This window comes from Lipotes vexillifer, unplaced genomic scaffold, assembly GCF_000442215.2.
Source record: "Lipotes vexillifer unplaced genomic scaffold, Lipotes_vexillifer_v1.1 scaffold1302, whole genome shotgun sequence".
NCBI classification, from domain to species: domain Eukaryota; kingdom Metazoa; phylum Chordata; class Mammalia; order Artiodactyla; family Lipotidae; genus Lipotes; species Lipotes vexillifer.
In genome coordinates this window covers 265,067-284,103 of record NW_006788595.1, presented here as the reverse complement: position 1 = coordinate 284,103, position 19,037 = coordinate 265,067, and the positions used below count along the sequence as shown (strand labels likewise).

Sequence of the window (19,037 nt, the reverse complement as noted above, 5' to 3'; positions counted from 1 at the left end):
GTTGGTGGGAATGTAAATTCATACAGCCACTATGGAGAACAGTATGGAGGTTCCTTAAAAAACCAAAAATAGAATTACCATATGACCCAGCAATACCACTACTGGGCATATATCCAGGAAAATACATAATTCAAAAAGACACATGCACCCCAATGTTCAATGCAGCACTATTTACAATCGCCAGGTTATGGAATCAACCTAAATGTCCATTGACAGATGAGTGGATAAAGAAGATATGGTACATATATACAATGGAATATTACTCAGCCATAAAAAGGAACAAAATTGGGTCATTTGTAGAGATGTGGATGGACCTAGAGACTGTCATACAGAGTGAAGTAAGTCAGAAAGAGAAAAACAAATATCATATATTAACACCTATATGTGGAATCTAGAAAAATGGTACAGGTAAACCAGTTTGCAAGGCAGAAATAGAGACACAGATGTAGAGAACAAATGTATGGACATCAAGTGGGGAAAGCAGGGTGCGGGGTGGTGGTGGTGGTGGGATGAACTGGGAATTGGGATTGACATATATACACGAATATGTATAAAATAGTTAACTAATAAGAACCTGCTGTATAAAAATAAATAAATAAATATTTTTAAAATGCCATTACTTATTTTGTTTTAATTTCCAGGTAATTCCTGAGACAGTACTGCCCCAAAGAGCCTTTGCAATTACTTAAGAATATACAAGATAATTCTTATGTTCCCCAATTCAAACGAACCACATAATTATAATATTAATAGAAACTCCAGAAATGGGAGTCAAAATTTATCCCAAGATAATTATCCTGCTGTACTCTACACTGGGATAAATATGTATGAAAATAATAGGAGGAAATTCAATGCACTGAATATTAAACTGTCAAAATAGGAATATTTAAAATATTCTGTAATGGTTAAAAATAAGTTGTACTCTAAGTTCAATGACCATTTGCCAGGAAGAACCAAAGTTGAGAAATTTCTATTAAAAGCATGACTCAAAGGAAAAACTGCCGAGTCTGGCAATGAAGGAAATGATCTGATACCATTCCCAATTGGTTATTCCTAAAATCACTTGTTCTGGGTATCTTTAAAAGGAAGTTTTCTGGACTCAGAGGGTAATAGCACCTTCCTGAAAGCTGCAGCTTCTTTCTCACCTTGAAGAATAATTCTAGAAAGCTCCCAAAATGTGTGATGCATTTGTAGGTACCTGGAAACTTGTCTCCAGTGAAAACTTTGAAGATTACATGAAAGAAGTGGGTAAGGAAATACATTGGCTGGGTTTATAACTTTTTCTCTGGGGAAGAGTGCTTTATGGCTGTTTTTCACTCTGGAAGCACTGGCCAGACATGAAATTTTGCTTTCTATATAGAGGCGATAAAAGTAACATGTGTGAATCATTTGTTTCTAGAAACATTCTAGATGGAAGTCACAACTAATGCTTCCTAAAGGTGAACTAATAAGAAAAAGGGTATAAATGGAATTGTTATGTTGTACAGAAATGCCAAGATTTTATTTGATTGATAAACTTGAGTATCTTTGGTTTACTTGGCTCTCTGCCTCTTTTTATTGATTCCTTTTGCATATAAAATAAGCAATAACTTGGAAAGAAAACTGTATTTATTTCCTAACATACAATAATTTCCATTTGAAACTGAAAGCACTGTATTTCTCATCTTAATGTAATTTTTTGAGTAATGTATGTTAGCCAATTATTTTATTTGTTTTCAGGTCAATCCATTAAAATGTGTGGTTGTTTTATGGGAGAAAAAAAATCTTAATTTCAGAAAATATGTTCCTTAAAAGTCTTAAATATTTGTTTGATTTAAAATTATATGGGATGCCATAGAATTATTGATAATAGAGGCTTTCAGGTTTTTAGGTTCTGGTAACATTGCCTGTGTGTTCCCCAGATAATTACAAAGGTAAAGCAAAGGAGTAGAGAGGAAGTATTTCACTCAGGCAGCCACGGCCATGCATTATCAAGTTGTATCCAGGGGTTGCAAATTGGGGAGGGATTTTTTTTCACAATATCTTTATTAGAGGTTATGATTGAATCCCTAAATCTCAAGACTTAACCTTATTCTAAATCTTATAGTATATTTTTTGCTTGTCTATAACTACTGTTTTCCTTGTTTGCAGACAAGAGGGAAAGCAGGGACTTCAACATGAGTGAAACCTAGCTTTGTAGAATATCAACTGGTTGTAATTCAATAAACTAATTAATATGCACTGATACAGATATGTCCGTATTTGAGGCTATTTACTATTTTTAGAAACATTTTACACTTTTAGTATTTATATTTAAATTCTTATACCATTGTGTTTTAAAATGATAAGGTATTGATGATAATGAAAGATAATAAGATACCTCCTGAAATTAGCTGCTCTAGTTGATTACCTTCAGTCAGCAGGTATTGTTTTCACCAGTCAAATGAGGACAGAATCAAGCCAGTGGAGATAATGATTTTCATAAGCTTGGCCAGTCTGGAACCACACCGGGTGTTGCATCCATTCACTATGTTGACTCACTCCATGTATTTGAGGTTATTATATTTTGTAACAGAGACAGGACTTGCTGAAGCAGCATATTATCTTCCCACTTGTTGCTACTTTCGGATGGGGAGCTAAATCAGAGCCTCGGTATTGCTTGTTTTGTACGATATTTGCCTCCCTGATCCCCACTATTCCTAAATTTTGGTATCTATAAGTAGTCAAAAAAGTATTGTAGATTTATGCACATGCATTTAAAAAATACAGCACATCTATAACAGTCGTAAATTATAATTTATGCAGCAACAGTAAGGTACTGCTTGCTGTCTACATTAGGTTGTAAATTGTTCGTCCCATAGCTGCCACACATCCCAAAAAATACACTCCTCTTTTTCAAAAAGAGGATTTTGCCACTTAAGTAATTGGGAATCAAAGTATTAATTTCTGAACTTACTAAAATAGTGATTTCTTAAACTTTGAAGTTTTCACAATTGATGCCTAAGCCCTCTTTAGCATCTTCCATAGTTTATTGGGAACATCACCATTCTAAAATGTTATGCATGCAGGAAACATTTTGACTTTTGAAAAAATTAATCAAAATCTTCATTTCATGGTGGAGTAATTTGGAAAAGCCAAGTAAACTAGACTTGGCAGCAAATGCCATAAAATGTGAATTTGGACACCCAAACAGATTAATTTTTAATTGAGTAACTGTATAGTGGCCCCCCAAATCCTATTGTCTTTGACTATGGATTAGATCACTTTTGTTATCTAAGAAGGAAAGGTAGAGATTCCCAAGTGTTTCAGGAACTGAGTAAAATGACAGTGGCTGCCCTCATGGTTGAGATGGCCAGTTATTTCGAGAGTACAGTGACTTTTAAAATATGTATGTCCCACAAGACTTAATCTTTGTACATATTCTTGTGGAAAATTAACAATGGGTCTCCTAAAGAGTTGTATCTGAAACCAGTAAGTGGAAATTTAAAGAACAGACTTACATCTAATTGTGCCTCAGGCGTTCTTTAAGTATTAGCCTACTTTACTTATCTGCAGGAGATGTTTACATAAGACCTTTAAGAAACTCACTGGAGTCTTTCACCTTTTATGCACACGTGCACCCACCTACACACACACACACACACACACACACACACACACACACACACACACACACACACTACTGCTCTTTCTTAAATAAAGATGTGAGAGAAAATTGTAAACTTGACATTTTTCTTTTCCCAACTATAGGAGTGGGCTTTGCTACCAGGAAAGTGGCTGGCATGGCCAAACCCAATGTGATCATCAGTGTGAATGGGGATGTGATCACCATTAAATCAGAAAGTACCTTTAAAAATACTGAGATTTCCTTCAAATTGAGCCAGGAATTTGAGGAAGTCACTGCAGATGACAGGAAAGTCAAGGTGAGAAATAAGGAATTGGAGCAGAGTAAAGGCTGGTTTCTAAATGACCGCTGCCTACAAGAAGCCATTTTGTAAAAGGAAGAAAAACATTCCACCGTAAGCCAAAGATCCCTGACTCCTAGATCTGAACTATGTTGCCTTCAATATTTAGCTGGTGAATTTTCTCCCTTTCTATAAAATTGTCCATATTAGTTTAAAAAGTGATTAACATAATTTATTTGTCATACCATATGTATATATAGGTATATAGTATTTGAAGTGAATTAAAATAACGTAACACTGTTAGAGAACGTTTATAAAAGAGTGGGAAAAAAAGGTAAAAATCATCTATGATTCTACTATCTCAACATAAATTTATTATCTATATTCTTTGACAGTATTTTTTCAAGTGCATGTTTGTATAATATTCTGATCATAATATACATATAATTTGGTATGTTGTTGTTTTTGGCACTCATTGTTTTCTTGTTGCCACATTTTCTTGTAATTTAAAATTACTAATTACCTCAGAATATTCCTGCAAATAAAAGTGCTCTATTTTTTTATTTTATTTTCCTCCATCATTATGATCACTTTTTTATTATGCCCGCAGAGCACCGTAATCTTAGATGAAGGTGCCCTGGTGCAGGTGCAGAAGTGGGATGGAAAATCAACCACCATAAAGAGAAAACGAGTGGATGATAAACTGGTGGTGGTGAGTATCTTCTAGCTACTTAATTCTAGATTCTACTGCTAGGTCATCCCATAATCGTTATTCTACCTAGAGAAACAGATAATTGCCCTTGTAGAACAAAAGGTTAGTCTATTGGAATTACGGTTTCACTCTGGCAATTATCCTTCATACTTTTAAGCTCAGTGTAGGTATACTGTCCCCCAGGAAGCATTCCCTCATCCCTCTCAATATGAACCATATTGTATTGTGCATTTCTAATTATGTTTCTCACTCACCACATAGATTGTAAGATTCCTTGAGGGCAAGACTTGTATCTTCTCGATCTTTATATTTCCCTAGGTTATTACAATATCAGGTATATAATAAGAGCCCAGAGCAAATATCTATTGATGAATATTGTTTCCTTCCCAACACTGAAGGAGACAATAAACAAAATGTAAGTGGTTTAGTCCCAGGGATTTACCAATAATTTTTTTTGTGCCTAGGAATGTATCATGAATGGTGTCACTGCTACCAGAGTTTATGAGAAAGCATAAGCCAAAGGATATTGAGCTGGACTGAAGTTTGCATCAAACTCTATGGCATTCTGTTGGGTGTGTTGTCCAAACATATATTATTTCCCACTAATCAGCAGTCAACTAATTTTCCCCCAGACTGATTTTATTCGATATGGTTGTGTTGGTTAAATAAAACTTTTTAGATTTATAAGGCTATGTAATGATTTATTCATTGTGCTAGATAATTTCTTACTCAAAATTTAGTGAAGGAAATAGAAAATTGTATTATTGCTTTGTTTCTAGTACATGATTTTTAAAATAATAATCCAAGATGAAAAAAATAATAGTGAATTTTCCATTGTCTTAGGTAGAAAATGATAAATATGTGCTATTACTGAATATGAAGTCCTTCTTTAGCATAACTACAGTCAAGTAATAATTTCTCAGAGACCTAAGGTAGTTTTAAATGTAGTGAAATTGTCCACAGTCAGCTGGCTCAAGTACTGTCATTTCACATGTATCTGTCCTAGAGCATTAAGACAGAGACAAGTATAGTAGCAATGCAGAGGGTAGAAAACGATTTCTAGGCTATAAGTTTTAATCTGAAAAATTATTAGTAAACCAAGCTATCCCTGGAATCTCTCAAGAATTAAGTCCAAATAATCCCATAATATTTATTCCAGAAAAGAGATGACAGACTTGTAATGAGTAATGATGCAAATGTTCCTGTAGTCATTTCCAAATTTTTCTTTTTTTCTTACCAGTGGAACTTTTTATTCAAATAAGATATTGACTATGTTCTGGAACTTCCTATTCAAATAAAATCTCCATGGAATTCCAATATATAAAACAAACAAAAATGATAATAAGGCCTCCCAGGTAGGAGTGTGTGTTCATTTGTGTGTGGGTGTGTGTGTGTGAGATTTGTTTCTTCTGCACTTTGTGGAACTTCAAAGCACCTCTACAGATCATTGGAGTTTCATGTACACAGACTGAACTTTCCAAACCACGTACTTACCTTTTATAGAAAGCCAAAATCTTTTAAAGTGTGTCCTGTAGTTGATATAATTCTTCTTGTGATGCTTCCTTTAAAAGTAAGTTTATTATTTTCTGAATACCTACCGTATGTGTAACACCAAGATATGGAGAAACCAGAAGAGGTAAATTAAGTTCCTGATCACAATTATTTACTTCCTTTTCAAAAACAGAGAGTTAGACTCTCACTTTGGCTTTACTCAAGAATTGGAGAATTCAAAAAGAGAAGATTTGTAGGAACTGATTAGGAAAATTCTTGGTAAACCAATATTTATTAAGCACTTACTATGGTCCATGCACTTTGCATGTTCTACTTAATTTATTATCAAAATAATCCTATGATGAGGATTTGGTATTCCTGTTTACAGATGAGAAAACTGAGTTCAAAGTTTAAGTCTATAAAACTAAGTAGGGAATAGACATAGGAATTTGATATTCAAGAGGGTGATCCTGGCTGGGATATAGATCTAGGAGCCATCAATATTCAAGTGGTAACAATTCATAAATGGTGATGAGATCATTCAAGGAGAAAGGAAAGTTAGAAAGAAGAAAATAGTTGAAGACGTCCAAGAGGATGTCCCAGGCACCTCAACAAAACATGTTCCACACTAAACTTTCACTTCCCCCTTCCATCCACTCCTAATAACTAAATTTATTCTACTTTCCATATCTCAGTGATTATCAGGATGTATTATCTAATTGTCTATTCCACAAATCTTAAAATCATTCTCCAATACAGCTTCTTCCTCACTTTACAACATTTATGTTATTTAAAAAATCATGTTGAGTCAAGGCCTTTGCTGATGCTGGGGACACCATCTACCACAGACCACACCCAAAGGCCAGCGTCAGAGCACAGCTTTGAAGGTTATAGAAAACTCCCAGGAGACAAAAGAAGGAAGAAAGTATCCCAGGATCTGAAAAGACAAGGCTTTGTATCTGCAGCCACAGCTTTGGGCAATTGGACACCCTCCTCCCTAACCTGCCATCAGAGCACTAGCAGAGCAAGGAGAATGGGCTGCTGAATGGGGAGAAGCAGGGCTGTTGCAGGCACAGGAACTGGGTGACAAGAATGTCAGCAGCAAAGCAGTGAGGAGGGCATGGTAGCTCCTTGACAGTGATGGAACATCCTACACAGATTGGGAGCAGGGATGTAACAGTGTGGTGGCCCTGGATTTCCACTTCGGGATGAACTGCTTTGGACTCAGAGGGAGTGCTGAGCAGGGGAAAGTGGGAGGTGCAGAGCAGTCTGAGCTTCTGATTGGCAGGGACCCAAGAGTTTCATAGGGCAAATGAGTCGGGGGCAGGGTGAAGCACAGGCTAGTCCCAAGGTGCTCTTGTGGACGTCTCCGACTCCCTGGAATGCTGCTATCACACTGCCTGTGCAGCCCTCTCACGCATACAGGCCCTCCTGCTTGGCATTCCTCTGCAGGTTGTGTCAACCAGCCCTTTTGTAGATCATGCAGCGTATGTTATAGTTCTGATCTGGGTTCTGTAACCCTTGCAATGTACCTTTGGAAGGAAATGGAAAGTGTGCCTTCAAACTGCATTTCCTTTTTTATTTTTAATGTTTTTTTTTTATTCATATAATATAAAACATACTATTTTAACCACATTTAACTGTACAGCTCAGTGACACTAAGTACATTCACATTGTCCTGCATCTCTCACCATCATCCGTCTCCCAAATTTTCCACCTTCCTAAACTGAAACTCTGTCCCCATTAAACACTAACTCCCCATTCCCCCTTTCCATCCCCTCACCACAACCCCCTGCCCCTAGCATCTACCAATGTACTTTCTGATTCTATGAATTTGACTATTCTAGGTACCTCATATAAGTGGAATCAAAGAGTATTTGTCTGTACCTACTGTATATTGGAATGCATTTTTGAGCAGCTTGGATAAAACCCCAGAGGCCTGGAGCTACAGGAAAACTGGGTTAGCCCAGTTTTCACAAGGACTGTTTGGTCCTACTTTAGTTTCTGTTCCAAATGTGGGAACAAACTTGCTTCTTAAAACCCTTCAGATCACATGGGTTGTGTTGACTGGCATTCATGTCAAAGCCAAAGCCTTAAGCTAATTTGGGACTGACAGACTCTGTTACTTCCTTATATAAATATGGGATCTGCTCTTTGGCCTTCCAGGTCAGCGTCTTGGGTGGGACACCTGTAACCTTCGTTTGCCTCTGAATTTCCTGGAATAAAGTTGCTTTCTTCTCTCATTTCAAGGTCATAGGAGAGAGAACCAATAAGAAAGGTCATGTCTGGAAGCAATTTGGGTTGGGGGACGGATGTCTTGAGGCTCGTCCAGACCTTTCCTTTTTGTCCAGACTGGGCAGTAGAGCCACTGCTGCCCACTAGAAGAACAATTGGCTTGCAAAGCATTTCAGACTCATTAAACAGGTAGATGATCAGAATCTGAAATGACTATTGTTCACTAAGGAAATCTTTCAAGAGGGACTGTAGTACCAAGAGAGCTGAATGCCTACCCCTGAGCCTGTAGTGAGGAGTAGAAGGAATCAAGGCCCCTGTGATTGTGTATGAGACCAGAAGCCACACCATGCTCTGCCATGACTGGCAACTGCCATTCGTGTTCTTCAATTCCTGCAGCTCCTGCCACTAATTTTCAGCTGGAATTGAAGTTGTCTCTGGGCACCTTGTCCAGGCTCACCACCACCCACAATGCAAACCAGCACTGAGCGACAAAAGAACAGAAGCCCCAGAGTACCTCCATAAAAACTAGATAGGGGTACTTCCCTGGTGGCGCAGTGGTTAAGAATCCACCTGCCAATGCAGGGGACACGGGTTTGAGCCCTGGTCCGGGAAGATCCTACAGGCTGCAGAGCAACTAAGCCCATGTGCCACAACTACTGAGCCTGCGCTCTAGAGCCTGCGAGCCACAACTGCTGAGCCCACATGCCACAAGTACTGAAGCCTGTGCGCCTAGAGCCCATGCTCCACAACAAGAGAAGCCACCGCAATGAGAAGCCTGCTCACTGCAATGAAGAGTAACCCCCATTCGCTGCAACTAGAGAAAGACTGCGTGCAGCAACGAAGACCCAACACAGCCAAAAATAAAATATAAATAAATAAATTTTAAAAAAAAGACCAGATGGGGCACGCTTGCTGCTGCCATCCACAGAGTACCAACACCCTATTTGGACTTTTACATGAGAAATAAACTTCTATTTTGTTCAAGCTGCTGTTGTTTGTTACCAACCTGAGTAACTAGACTCCTTAATCAGTAGAAGTTAATAAGAGGCCAGACGAGAAACTCAGGCCAGGATTTACTGGGACTCATGATGCAGCACAAGGGAATGAAAACAAGTAACAGATGCTCTTGCTGGCTCCCCGGGGTGGGGGCAGCCAGTTGGTCCTTTAAGTGGGGTGAGGGTAGGGATGGATCAGTGGGTCGGGCTGGAGTGCAGGGATCATGTGCTGTAGGCTGCTTTTGCTTCCAGCACCTCAGAAGCGGCAGTTGGCAAGTGGGGAGGAGGGTGGGAGAGGGTTGGATTGGGCGTTTGGGATTAGCAGATACAAACTGGTATATATAGAATGGAGAAACAGCAAGGCCCTACTGTATAGCACAGGGAACTATGTTCAATATCCTGAGATAAGCCATAATGGAAAAGAATATGGAAAAGTATGTATATATGTATACCTGAGTCACTTTGCTGTACACAGCATTAATTAACATAACACTGTAATTCAACTGTACTTCTATAAAAAATAAATTAAATTTTAAGAACCATGTTGATTGTTTTAACTTAAAAATTTTTAATGCGTGCTTTTCTCATTCCCATCACCAACAGCACTATCATTTTTTTTCCCTTAATTACTAATAAATCTCCTTCTTTCAGTCTCTGTCCTCTCCTCTCTTTTCCAAGCCCTGTAGACTTCATGAATGATAGTTACACAATGAAAATTTGACCTGGACACTTAATGGTTAAAACCCTTACATGGCTCCCATTTCATCCACAGAAGTTCCAATCTCCTTAGCATGGCATGTAAATGTGTCTTATACTTGCCTTTTCTTACCTAACTTTCTAGTTTTATCATTGCTCTTGTTCTCTACACATTCTTTGCTTCAATCATACCAAAAATTTTTCATACTCTTTCTTGACTCTGATATTTTGTTTTTAGGTATTTTTTTTTGGTGTGAGTGAATTAGTCTGCTCCTTCCTGTCTAAAACGCTTCTCTCCCTCTTTCTAAGCCTTCCCCATACCTTAAAAGTGCCTCTGTGCTAATCCTTTAAAAAGTTGCTTCAGGTGCCACTTCTATGTATGTGTATTTGTGAATTTATTTATTTTTCAAAATGTACTAGTCAAGTTTCTTATTTTTCTGTTGATGTGGAAGCACAGAGTAAGAAAATTCAGTCCAATGTAAATTTGCTGGATAAGTCAATTTCTTGTTTTCTATATTTTTACCATAAAACTAAGGCTGCAGCAACAAGACATAACTACAATATCAGTTCTCTGATTTTTCCTTTTTTCACTGACATTGCTTCTATCAACATACATGCAGAAGCATACAGGAAATTCTACTCTTAAAGGAAGAGAGACAGGATCAAATGGATACTTCTCAGAAAGAGATCTCAAAGACAAGGACTGTGTCATATTTGCAGCTGTGTCCCCAGACCCTGGCACAGTAAACAGGAGATTCAGAGTTCAGTAAACAATTCTTGAATAAGTGAGTGAATGCTCTTCCCTGTGCTAGGTGTGGTCTGGAACACGGAAAGAGTAACGGCTCATGTTCATGCCCTCAGTTTAGTAGAGAAATAGCATGAACATCATCACATCACCTGGGAAAATTGTTCTGAGAGTTTCTCCTCCTCCCTCACCCCTCATTCCCCAAATCTAAGAAGAGTTAAACCCTTCCTCCCCTTGACCACAGAAAAAATGTGTGTGTTCTTACTATAACATGATATTACCACATTCTGATTTCTCATCTTTTCCATCACTAGGTTGACACAGCCTCAGGACACTTATGTATATATCTAGCATCTATCACTGTGCCTACAAATATGGTAATCACTTGATAAATTTTAGTGGAATGAATAAAGACACAATATAGGGGAGGACATGAATTATATGATAAACTATATGGTATAATCTATGGATTGGAAGGACGACAGGGGCAAGCAGAGTAGTCAGTATGTGCTGGAGTAGTCAGGAATGTTTTCAACATAGAGGATGTATTTGAACTGGGTCATGAAAGAGAACCATAAAATTAATTAATTGTTTTTTAATAAATTTTACAGTGGAATGATTTGGCAAATACCATCTTACCTAAGTAATAAAAGTTAACATCATCATCAGTAATTGTGCAAATTAACATCATGTGTGCTCTGATATGACACAATGAGAAGAACACAGCATCATTGCTGGAATATTCTTACCAAAAATGTATAACCTCAAATGAATCATGAAGAAACATCACTTTACCCCAACTGAGGATTATTCTATAAAGTAACCAGACTATATGCTTCAAACATGTCAAAATCATGAAAGACAAGGAAGAGCTAAAGATATATTTCCATTTGAAGGAGATGAAAGAGATATGACAGTTGAATGCAATGCATGATCATGGACAGTTTCATGGACCAGAAAGAAAAAAGGAAAAATAAGTCTTTTCTTCTTGTAGCAACAGGAAACACTGTTGGGACAATTGCTAAGGTGTGAGTGGAGTATGGATTTAATAATGATATTGTTATTGGTGTTGATTTCCTGATTTTGATGGATGTTTTGTGGAAACATAGGTAAGGTTTTTATTTGGGGAGTAGTGGGGCAACATTTCTGCAACTTACTCCCAAGTTATTAAAAAAGTATATACATATATATATATATATATATTATATATATATGTAAAGGAAGGCAAACGTGTTAGAATGTTGGCAATTAGAGAATCTGAGAAAGAATTTATGGAAAATATTTGTGCTGTTCTTGCAAATTTTTCTGTAACTTTGAAATGATATAAAAATTAAAAGTAACCATCCCCCCAACAGCTGAAACCAGAAATTATGAATGTTAACTACTATATCTATATGAAGATTGGCAATCAAAATTTATTGATAAATAATAAGGAATGTAAAAGAGATAGGGCATCAATTCATGGGAAAATGAAAACCTTCATATACTTTATAAAAATTGTGATTCTGGGAAGATGGTGGAGTATGAAGCACTAGGAATCTGTCTTTCTACCAAGGAAACAATTGGACTAGCAGAATCTCTCTCATGTATTTTGGAACTCAGGAGTCTATCAAAGGCTTACATCTTCCAGGGAAAGTGTTAGAGGGTAAATGTGGTTAAATCCAGTCAATTTCAGCTCTTAGCACAGTACCCACTACCTATCTTCCACACCTCAGCCCCTTTGCTGACAGCTGTGCATATATTACTGGAGGAGCTTGCACATATATTGTATGAGAGAGGGTGGGCAATGTAGACCCTATCCTCCAAATATCAGGAATGTGTGTTCTAATTGCTGATTGCTGCTTCTGATTGCTGAAGTGCAGACAAAGAGGTGGCGATCACCATTGTGTACCTCCTCCCATTGTTGCAAGCCTCGCCCCTCCCACTGAAGTGATTTCCAGGAAATTTAAAGGGCCAGCACCTTCCCCTTCCCTTCATTTTTCACTTTTTCCTCTTTGAGGAGCCATAATTAAAGACTAGGACTTTCAAAAGCAATTTCATATACAGAGGATATTAGAAAGTCACTGTGCATGCCAAGGGAAAGCCACAGGCTCAGAAAGGACATGAGAAGACCTTAAGTTTATACCTTAACATGGTCCTTGGCACAGAGCCAGACTATAGCAATCAGAAAACAAAAACAAAAAGCAGCAAAGGAGCAGGAGGAGAATCTAATTTCCAGAGTTACTACATTATTAAATTCAAATTTCCAGTTTTGAACAGCAAAACAATCACAAGACATAGAAAGAAACAGGAGAGTTTAGCCCATTCAAAGAAAAAATTAAACCAACAGAAACTGTCCCTGAGGAAGACCTGATGGTGAATTTACTAGTCAAATACTAAAACAGCTGTGTGAAAGATGTTCTAAGAACTAACTAAAGGAAAATATGGAGAAAGCAAGAAAACAGTGTATGAACAAAATGGAAATATCAGTAGATAGAAAACCGAAAAAGAAGCCAAAAGGAAATTCGGGAGTTGAAAAGAACAACTGAAATGAAAATTTCACTAGAGGTACTCAAAGACAGATTTGAACAAGAAGAAAGAACAAGTGAACTTGAAGGTAAGACAATGGAAATTAGCAAATGACAAACGGAAAGAAGAAAAGACTGAAGAAAAGTTATCAGAACCTAAGGAACATGAGAGGCACCATCAAAAGGACCAACATATGCATTGTGGGAGTCCCAGAAGAACAAGAGAGAGACCAAGAGGCAAAGAGAATATCTGAACAAATAATGTCTAAAAATTTCCCAAATTTGATAAAAGACATGAATGTTTATATCCAAGAAGCTCCACAAACTCCAAGTAGGCTGAACCCAAAGAGACCCACCCTGAAACAATGAAAGACAATCTCTCAAAAGACAAAGACAAAGAGAAAACCTTGAAAGTAGCAAGAGAGGAGTGACTTATTCCATACAAGTGATCCTTAATAAGATTGCCCAAAGATTTCTTATCAGAATATTTGGAGACCAGAAGGTAATGAGCTGATATATTCAAATTGTTAAAAGAAAATATGGTCAACCAAGAATCTTGTATCCAGTAAAACTTTCCTTCAAAAATGAGGGAGGGGCTTCCCTGGTGGCGCAGTGCTTGAGAGTCCACCTGCCGATGCAGGAGACGCGGGTTCGTGCCCCGTTTCGGGAAGATCCCACATGCCGCGGAGCGGCTGGGCCCGTGAGCCATGGCCGCTGAGCCTGCGCGTCCGGAGCCTGTGCTCCGCAAATGGGAGAGGCCACAACAGTGAGAGGCCCGCATAACGCAAGGAAAAAAAAAAAAAAAAAAAAAAAAATGAGGGAGAAATTAAGATATCCCCAAATAAACAAAAGATGAGGAGTTACCACTATACCTGCTCTACAAGAAATGCTAAAGAGAGTCCTACAAGTTGAAATAAAATGACACAAGCAGTATCTCAAGTGGAATTTACTCATGGAATGCAAGGATGATTCAACAGATGAAAATTGGCCAGTGTAATATACTACATTAACAGAATGAAGGGAGAAAAAACCACACAATCATCTCAGTTGATGCAGAGAAAGCATTTGACAAAACTCAACATTCTTTCATATAGAAACATTCAATAAACTAGACATAGGAGGAAAATTCCTCAACATAATAAAAGCCATATATGAGAAACCTCAGTGAACATTATACTCAATAGTGAAACCTGAAAGTTTTTTCTTTATGATAATGAGGAAGGCAAATGTGTCCACCCTTGCCACTTCTATTCAATGTAGTAATGGAAGTACTATTCAGAGTGATTAGACAAGACAAAGAAATAAAAGGCATCCAAATTGGAAAGAAAGAAATAAAATTATTTCTATTTACAGAAAGTATGATCTTATATGAAAAAAGGTCCCCCTACAAAAATATTGTTAGAACCAATAAATAATTCAGCAAAGTAGCAAGATACAAAAATCAGTTGCATTTCTATACATTAACAATGAACAATTTAAAAAGTTAATTAAGAAAACAGTTCCATTTACAATAGCATCAAGAAGAATAAAATACTTAAGAATTAACCAAGAAAGTGGAAGATTTGTGCAATGAAAACTATAAAAGAAATTTTTAAAAGACATAAATAAATGGAAAGACATCCCATATTCATAGATTGGAAGATGTCAATACTATTCAAAGTGATCTACAGATTTAATGGAATCCCTATCAAAAGGCCAATGATGTTTCTTGCAGAAATAGGAAAGCCCATTCTAAAATTCATATGGAATATCAAGGGACTCTGAAGAGCCAAAACAATCCTGAGAAAGATGAACAAATTTGGAGAACTCACATTTCCTGATTTCAAATCTTACTACAAAGCTACTATAATCAAAACAGTGTGCTACTGGCATAAACTCTGACCTATAGACAAATGGAATAGAATAGAGAGTGCAAAAATAAACTCTTGCATATATAGTCAAATGATTTTTGACAAGTGCACCAAGACCATTCAATGGATAAAATGCAGGCTTTTCAACAAATAGTGCTGGGAAAACTGGGTATCCACATGCAAGAGAATGAAGCTGAAGCCTTGTTTAACACCATATGCAAAAGTTAACTCAAATGGATCCATGACTCAAATGTAAGAACTAAATCTTAAAACTCTTAGAAAAAAATGTAAGGTTGAAGCTTCACAACATTGGACTTGGCAATGGTTTCTTGAATATAACAGCAAAGGCACAGGCAACAAAAGAAAAAATAGACAAAGTTGATTCCAGGAAAATTAAAACTCTGTGCAACAGAAGACATTATCAACAGAGTAAAAAGGTGACTCACAAAATGGGAGAAAATATTTGAAAATCATACTTCTGATAAAGGATTAATATCCAGAATATATAGAGAGCTCCTAAAACTCAACAACAAAAAATTTGATTCAAAAATGGGCAAATGGGGCTTCCCTGGTGGCACAGTAGTTTAGAATCTGCCTGCTAATGCAGGGGACACGGGTTCGAGCCCTGGTCTGGGAGGATCCCACATGCCACGGAGCAACTAGGTCCCGTGAGCCACAACTACTGAGCCTGCACGTCTGGAGCCTGTGCTCAGCAACAAGAGAGGCTGCAATAGTGAAAGGCCTGCGCACCGCGATGAAGAGTGGCCCCCACTTGCCACAACTAGAGAAAGCCCTCGCACAGAAACGAAGACCCAACACAGCCAAAAATAAATAAATACATAAATAAACTCCTACCCCCAAACATCTAAAAAAAAAGGGCAAATGTCTTGAATAGACATTTCTCCAAAGAAGATACGTAAATGGTAAATAAGCACAAGAAAGGATGTAGAAAATCGCTAATTATTAGTGATTATGTGAATCAAAATTACAATGAGACACCACCTCCCACCCATTAAGACAGAGACTATAAAAAAACAACTTGTTGGCGAGGATGTGGAGAAACTGGAATGTTGGTGGGAAGGTAAAATGGTACAGCTGCTGTGGAAAACAGTAGGACAGTTCCTTAAAAAATTAAAAATAGAATTACCATGTGATCCAGCAATTCTACTTCCGGGTATACACCCAGAAGAATTGAAAGCAGGGTCTCAAAGAGATACACGTATACCCATGTTCATAGCAGCATTATTCATTTATTGCTAAATTGTAGAAGCAATCCAAATGTTCACCAAAGGATGAATGTATAAGCAAAATGTAAACACCACCTTTTGATTATCCAATAGAATATTATTGTGTTAAAAAGGAAGAAAATTCTGAGATTTGCTACAACATGGATGAACCTTGAGGACATTATGCCAGATGAACTAAGCCAGTCACATACACACAAAAACAAATACTGCATGATTCCACTTGTATGAAGTACTTAGAGTAGGAAAAGTCATGGAGGCACAAAGTAGAATGGTGGTTGCCAGGAGGTAGGGGAGGGGACAATGGGGAGTTACTGTTTAATGGGTAGAGCTTCAGTTTTGCAAGATGAAGAGTTCTGGATGTGGTGGTGATGGTTGCACAACAATATGAATGTATTTAATGTCACTGAAGTGTGCACTTAGAAATGGTTAAGACAGTTAATTCTATGTGATGTATATTCTACCACAATAAAAAGTCAGAAAAAAATCTAGTGTGGCTCCAGCTATTTTATGTACAGCAGTAAATTAGCAGACATATTTCTGAATACTTTTGTAGCTTCTAGTACATATTTAACTTCATCAGTATCCCTCACCAGTGGATAATGTAGCATCTTAAAATCGAAATTTATTTAAAAGTATTTAATCCCTAAAGTGTCACAAGAAGGAAAGTTAATATAGAAAATGAGATACTGGAGAAGCATAGAAAAATGAGATAATGGAGAAATAAGCATTTAAACTGTCATGAAAATAAGAAGCGTAACTGTTCTATAACAGATTACTGTATTCTAGTTCCTTTGCTAGGGTTAACCATTAAGTACATTTTAATTTTAAATTTTTTTACTGCAGGAAATGGTGCTTTTTTAAAAAAATAATAATAATCCAACAAAGATGCCAAAGGCTAGTGGTGGAAGTGGCAGGACTAGGAGAGAACTTTCTTGGTTGAGAAGAGAGATGTATGGTAACAATGAGATACTAAGCAAAGGTGAAGGGAGTCTGAGAGTCCCTGTACCATCTGATGACCTAATGAAAGGCCTGTCATATGAGCAGATCAGGAGAGAATAACGTATTAAACTTTGTCTTTAGTTGCTGTTAGAGATTAAGATTAGTGATGAGGGAAACTGTCAATTAAAAAGAAATAAACACGGTTTGTTCCTTTTGTCATTCATTCATAAAACATTTATTGAGCACCTACAATATACCAGGCATGGTCTTAGGGATTCAGAAGTGAATCAGAAATATTTTCTTTGCTTGATGTACTCATAAAAGAGCTTAGAGGGACAGCTGGAGGACGACTCCTTGCAATACTATAAGAAAAGTTCCCGAATATATTAATACTTCTATTAAAGTATAATTGTATCACATAATAGGGATCAACCAGCTCTGAACCAGTTTCACAGAGATGATGTTTGAATTGGATCTAGAGAGCTGGGAGATGCTGTGAATGAGACCAATATCACATGATACATGGAATTGGTTTTAAGAGTCCAAATTTAGGTGGAACTATTTACCAGAGCATATCAATTATGAAGATTTAAGCTTCAAGGAACAAAAACTCAGACATAAAATTATTTAAATAATAATGGAATTCATTAATTCTCCCAATAAAGATTCCAGAAATAAAGTGTCTTGTGTTCTTCCCCCTTTTCCTCTCTGCCATTTTCAGTTTTGGCCTCATTTCTGAGTTGGTAACACAACGGATGCAGCAGTCCTAAATGTCATACAAGAAAGCAAAAGTTGTCAAGGAGGGGATTGTCCCTCTGTCTCTCTCTTAAGGGTGAGGGGATTTTATAGAAGCCAGAAATTTGACTTTCTCTTTTGTCTCATGGGCCACAGGATTGATTTCTGAATCCATCAAAGGCAGAATAATTGGAACAAAAAAGGTTAGACTAAGGGGAGACATTTGTCACACCACCTCACTGGCAAACATGCCCAGATTTGTATGCCTCCCTTCTTTCAGGCAGAGTACATACCTAACTAGAAGCAGTAAAGCAAGATCTAGTCACTGGCTCTTTATTTGAGCATCACCTCTGAGTTCGCTTTCAACTGCTAAGGCACTTATTTTTAGCCCAGGTCTCAGTTTCCTGAAACTGACTCTAAGGTTTTTGCTTCCCCTGTTTTGCCCTCCAGATATTTTTAATAACTATTTCACCTATAAAGATATTGCATTATAAATATCTTCTTTACATGTTTTTATCAAAAGAAATTCTTTATCACACTTAAGATATAACTTTGGGGTGCCAAAACATCAACGTTTTTTTTTGGAAAAAAAAAATGCTTTTTCAACAAAGAGATGGTTTGAATGAAGATTTCTTTGAGGAAGATATAACTTTGGGGTGCCAAAACATCAACGTTTTTTTTTGGAAAAAAAAAATGCTTTTTCAACAAAGAGATGGTTTGAATGAAGATTTCTTTGAGGAGGCGGGGGAAAGATGGCGGAGGAGTAAGACGCGGAGATCACCTTCCTCCCCACAAGTACACCAGAAATACATCTACATGTGGAACAACTCCTACAGAACACCTACTGAATGCTGGCAGAAGACCTCAGACCTCCCAAAAGGCAAGAAACTCCCCACGTATCTGGGTAGGGCAAAGGAAAAAAAAAATTAATTAAAAACAGAGACAAAAGAATAGGGACAGCACCTGCACCAGTGGGAGGGAGCTGTGAAGGAGGAAAGGTC

General features: G+C 37.4%; 1 protein-coding gene across 1 annotated transcript; it reads left to right on the top strand.

The window, feature by feature from the left end:
- The first annotated feature begins 1,106 nt into the window (after nucleotides 1-1,106).
- Nucleotides 1,107-5,280, top strand: LOC103088569 (fatty acid-binding protein, adipocyte). The gene is made up of 4 exons (XM_007461691.1): nucleotides 1,107-1,248; nucleotides 3,730-3,902; nucleotides 4,495-4,596; nucleotides 5,061-5,280. Exons 1-4 carry the CDS (start codon nucleotides 1,176-1,178, stop codon nucleotides 5,109-5,111), a joined length of 399 nt encoding a protein of 132 aa, XP_007461753.1. The 5' UTR covers nucleotides 1,107-1,175; the 3' UTR covers nucleotides 5,112-5,280.
- Nucleotides 5,281-19,037: the final 13,757 nt, after the last annotated feature.

Bases quoted from the DNA above. Each gene is read 5' to 3' on its own strand.
- LOC103088569 (XM_007461691.1), top strand. From the start codon at position 1,176: ATGTGTGATGCATTTGTAGGTACCTGGAAACTTGTCTCCAGTGAAAAC. The intron at 1,249-3,729 runs GTAAGGAAATAC...TCCCAACTATAG, and splicing joins AGATTACATGAAAGAAGTGG to GAGTGGGCTTTGCTACCAGG. The intron at 4,597-5,060 runs GTGAGTATCTTC...TTTTGTGCCTAG, and splicing joins TGGATGATAAACTGGTGGTG to GAATGTATCATGAATGGTGT.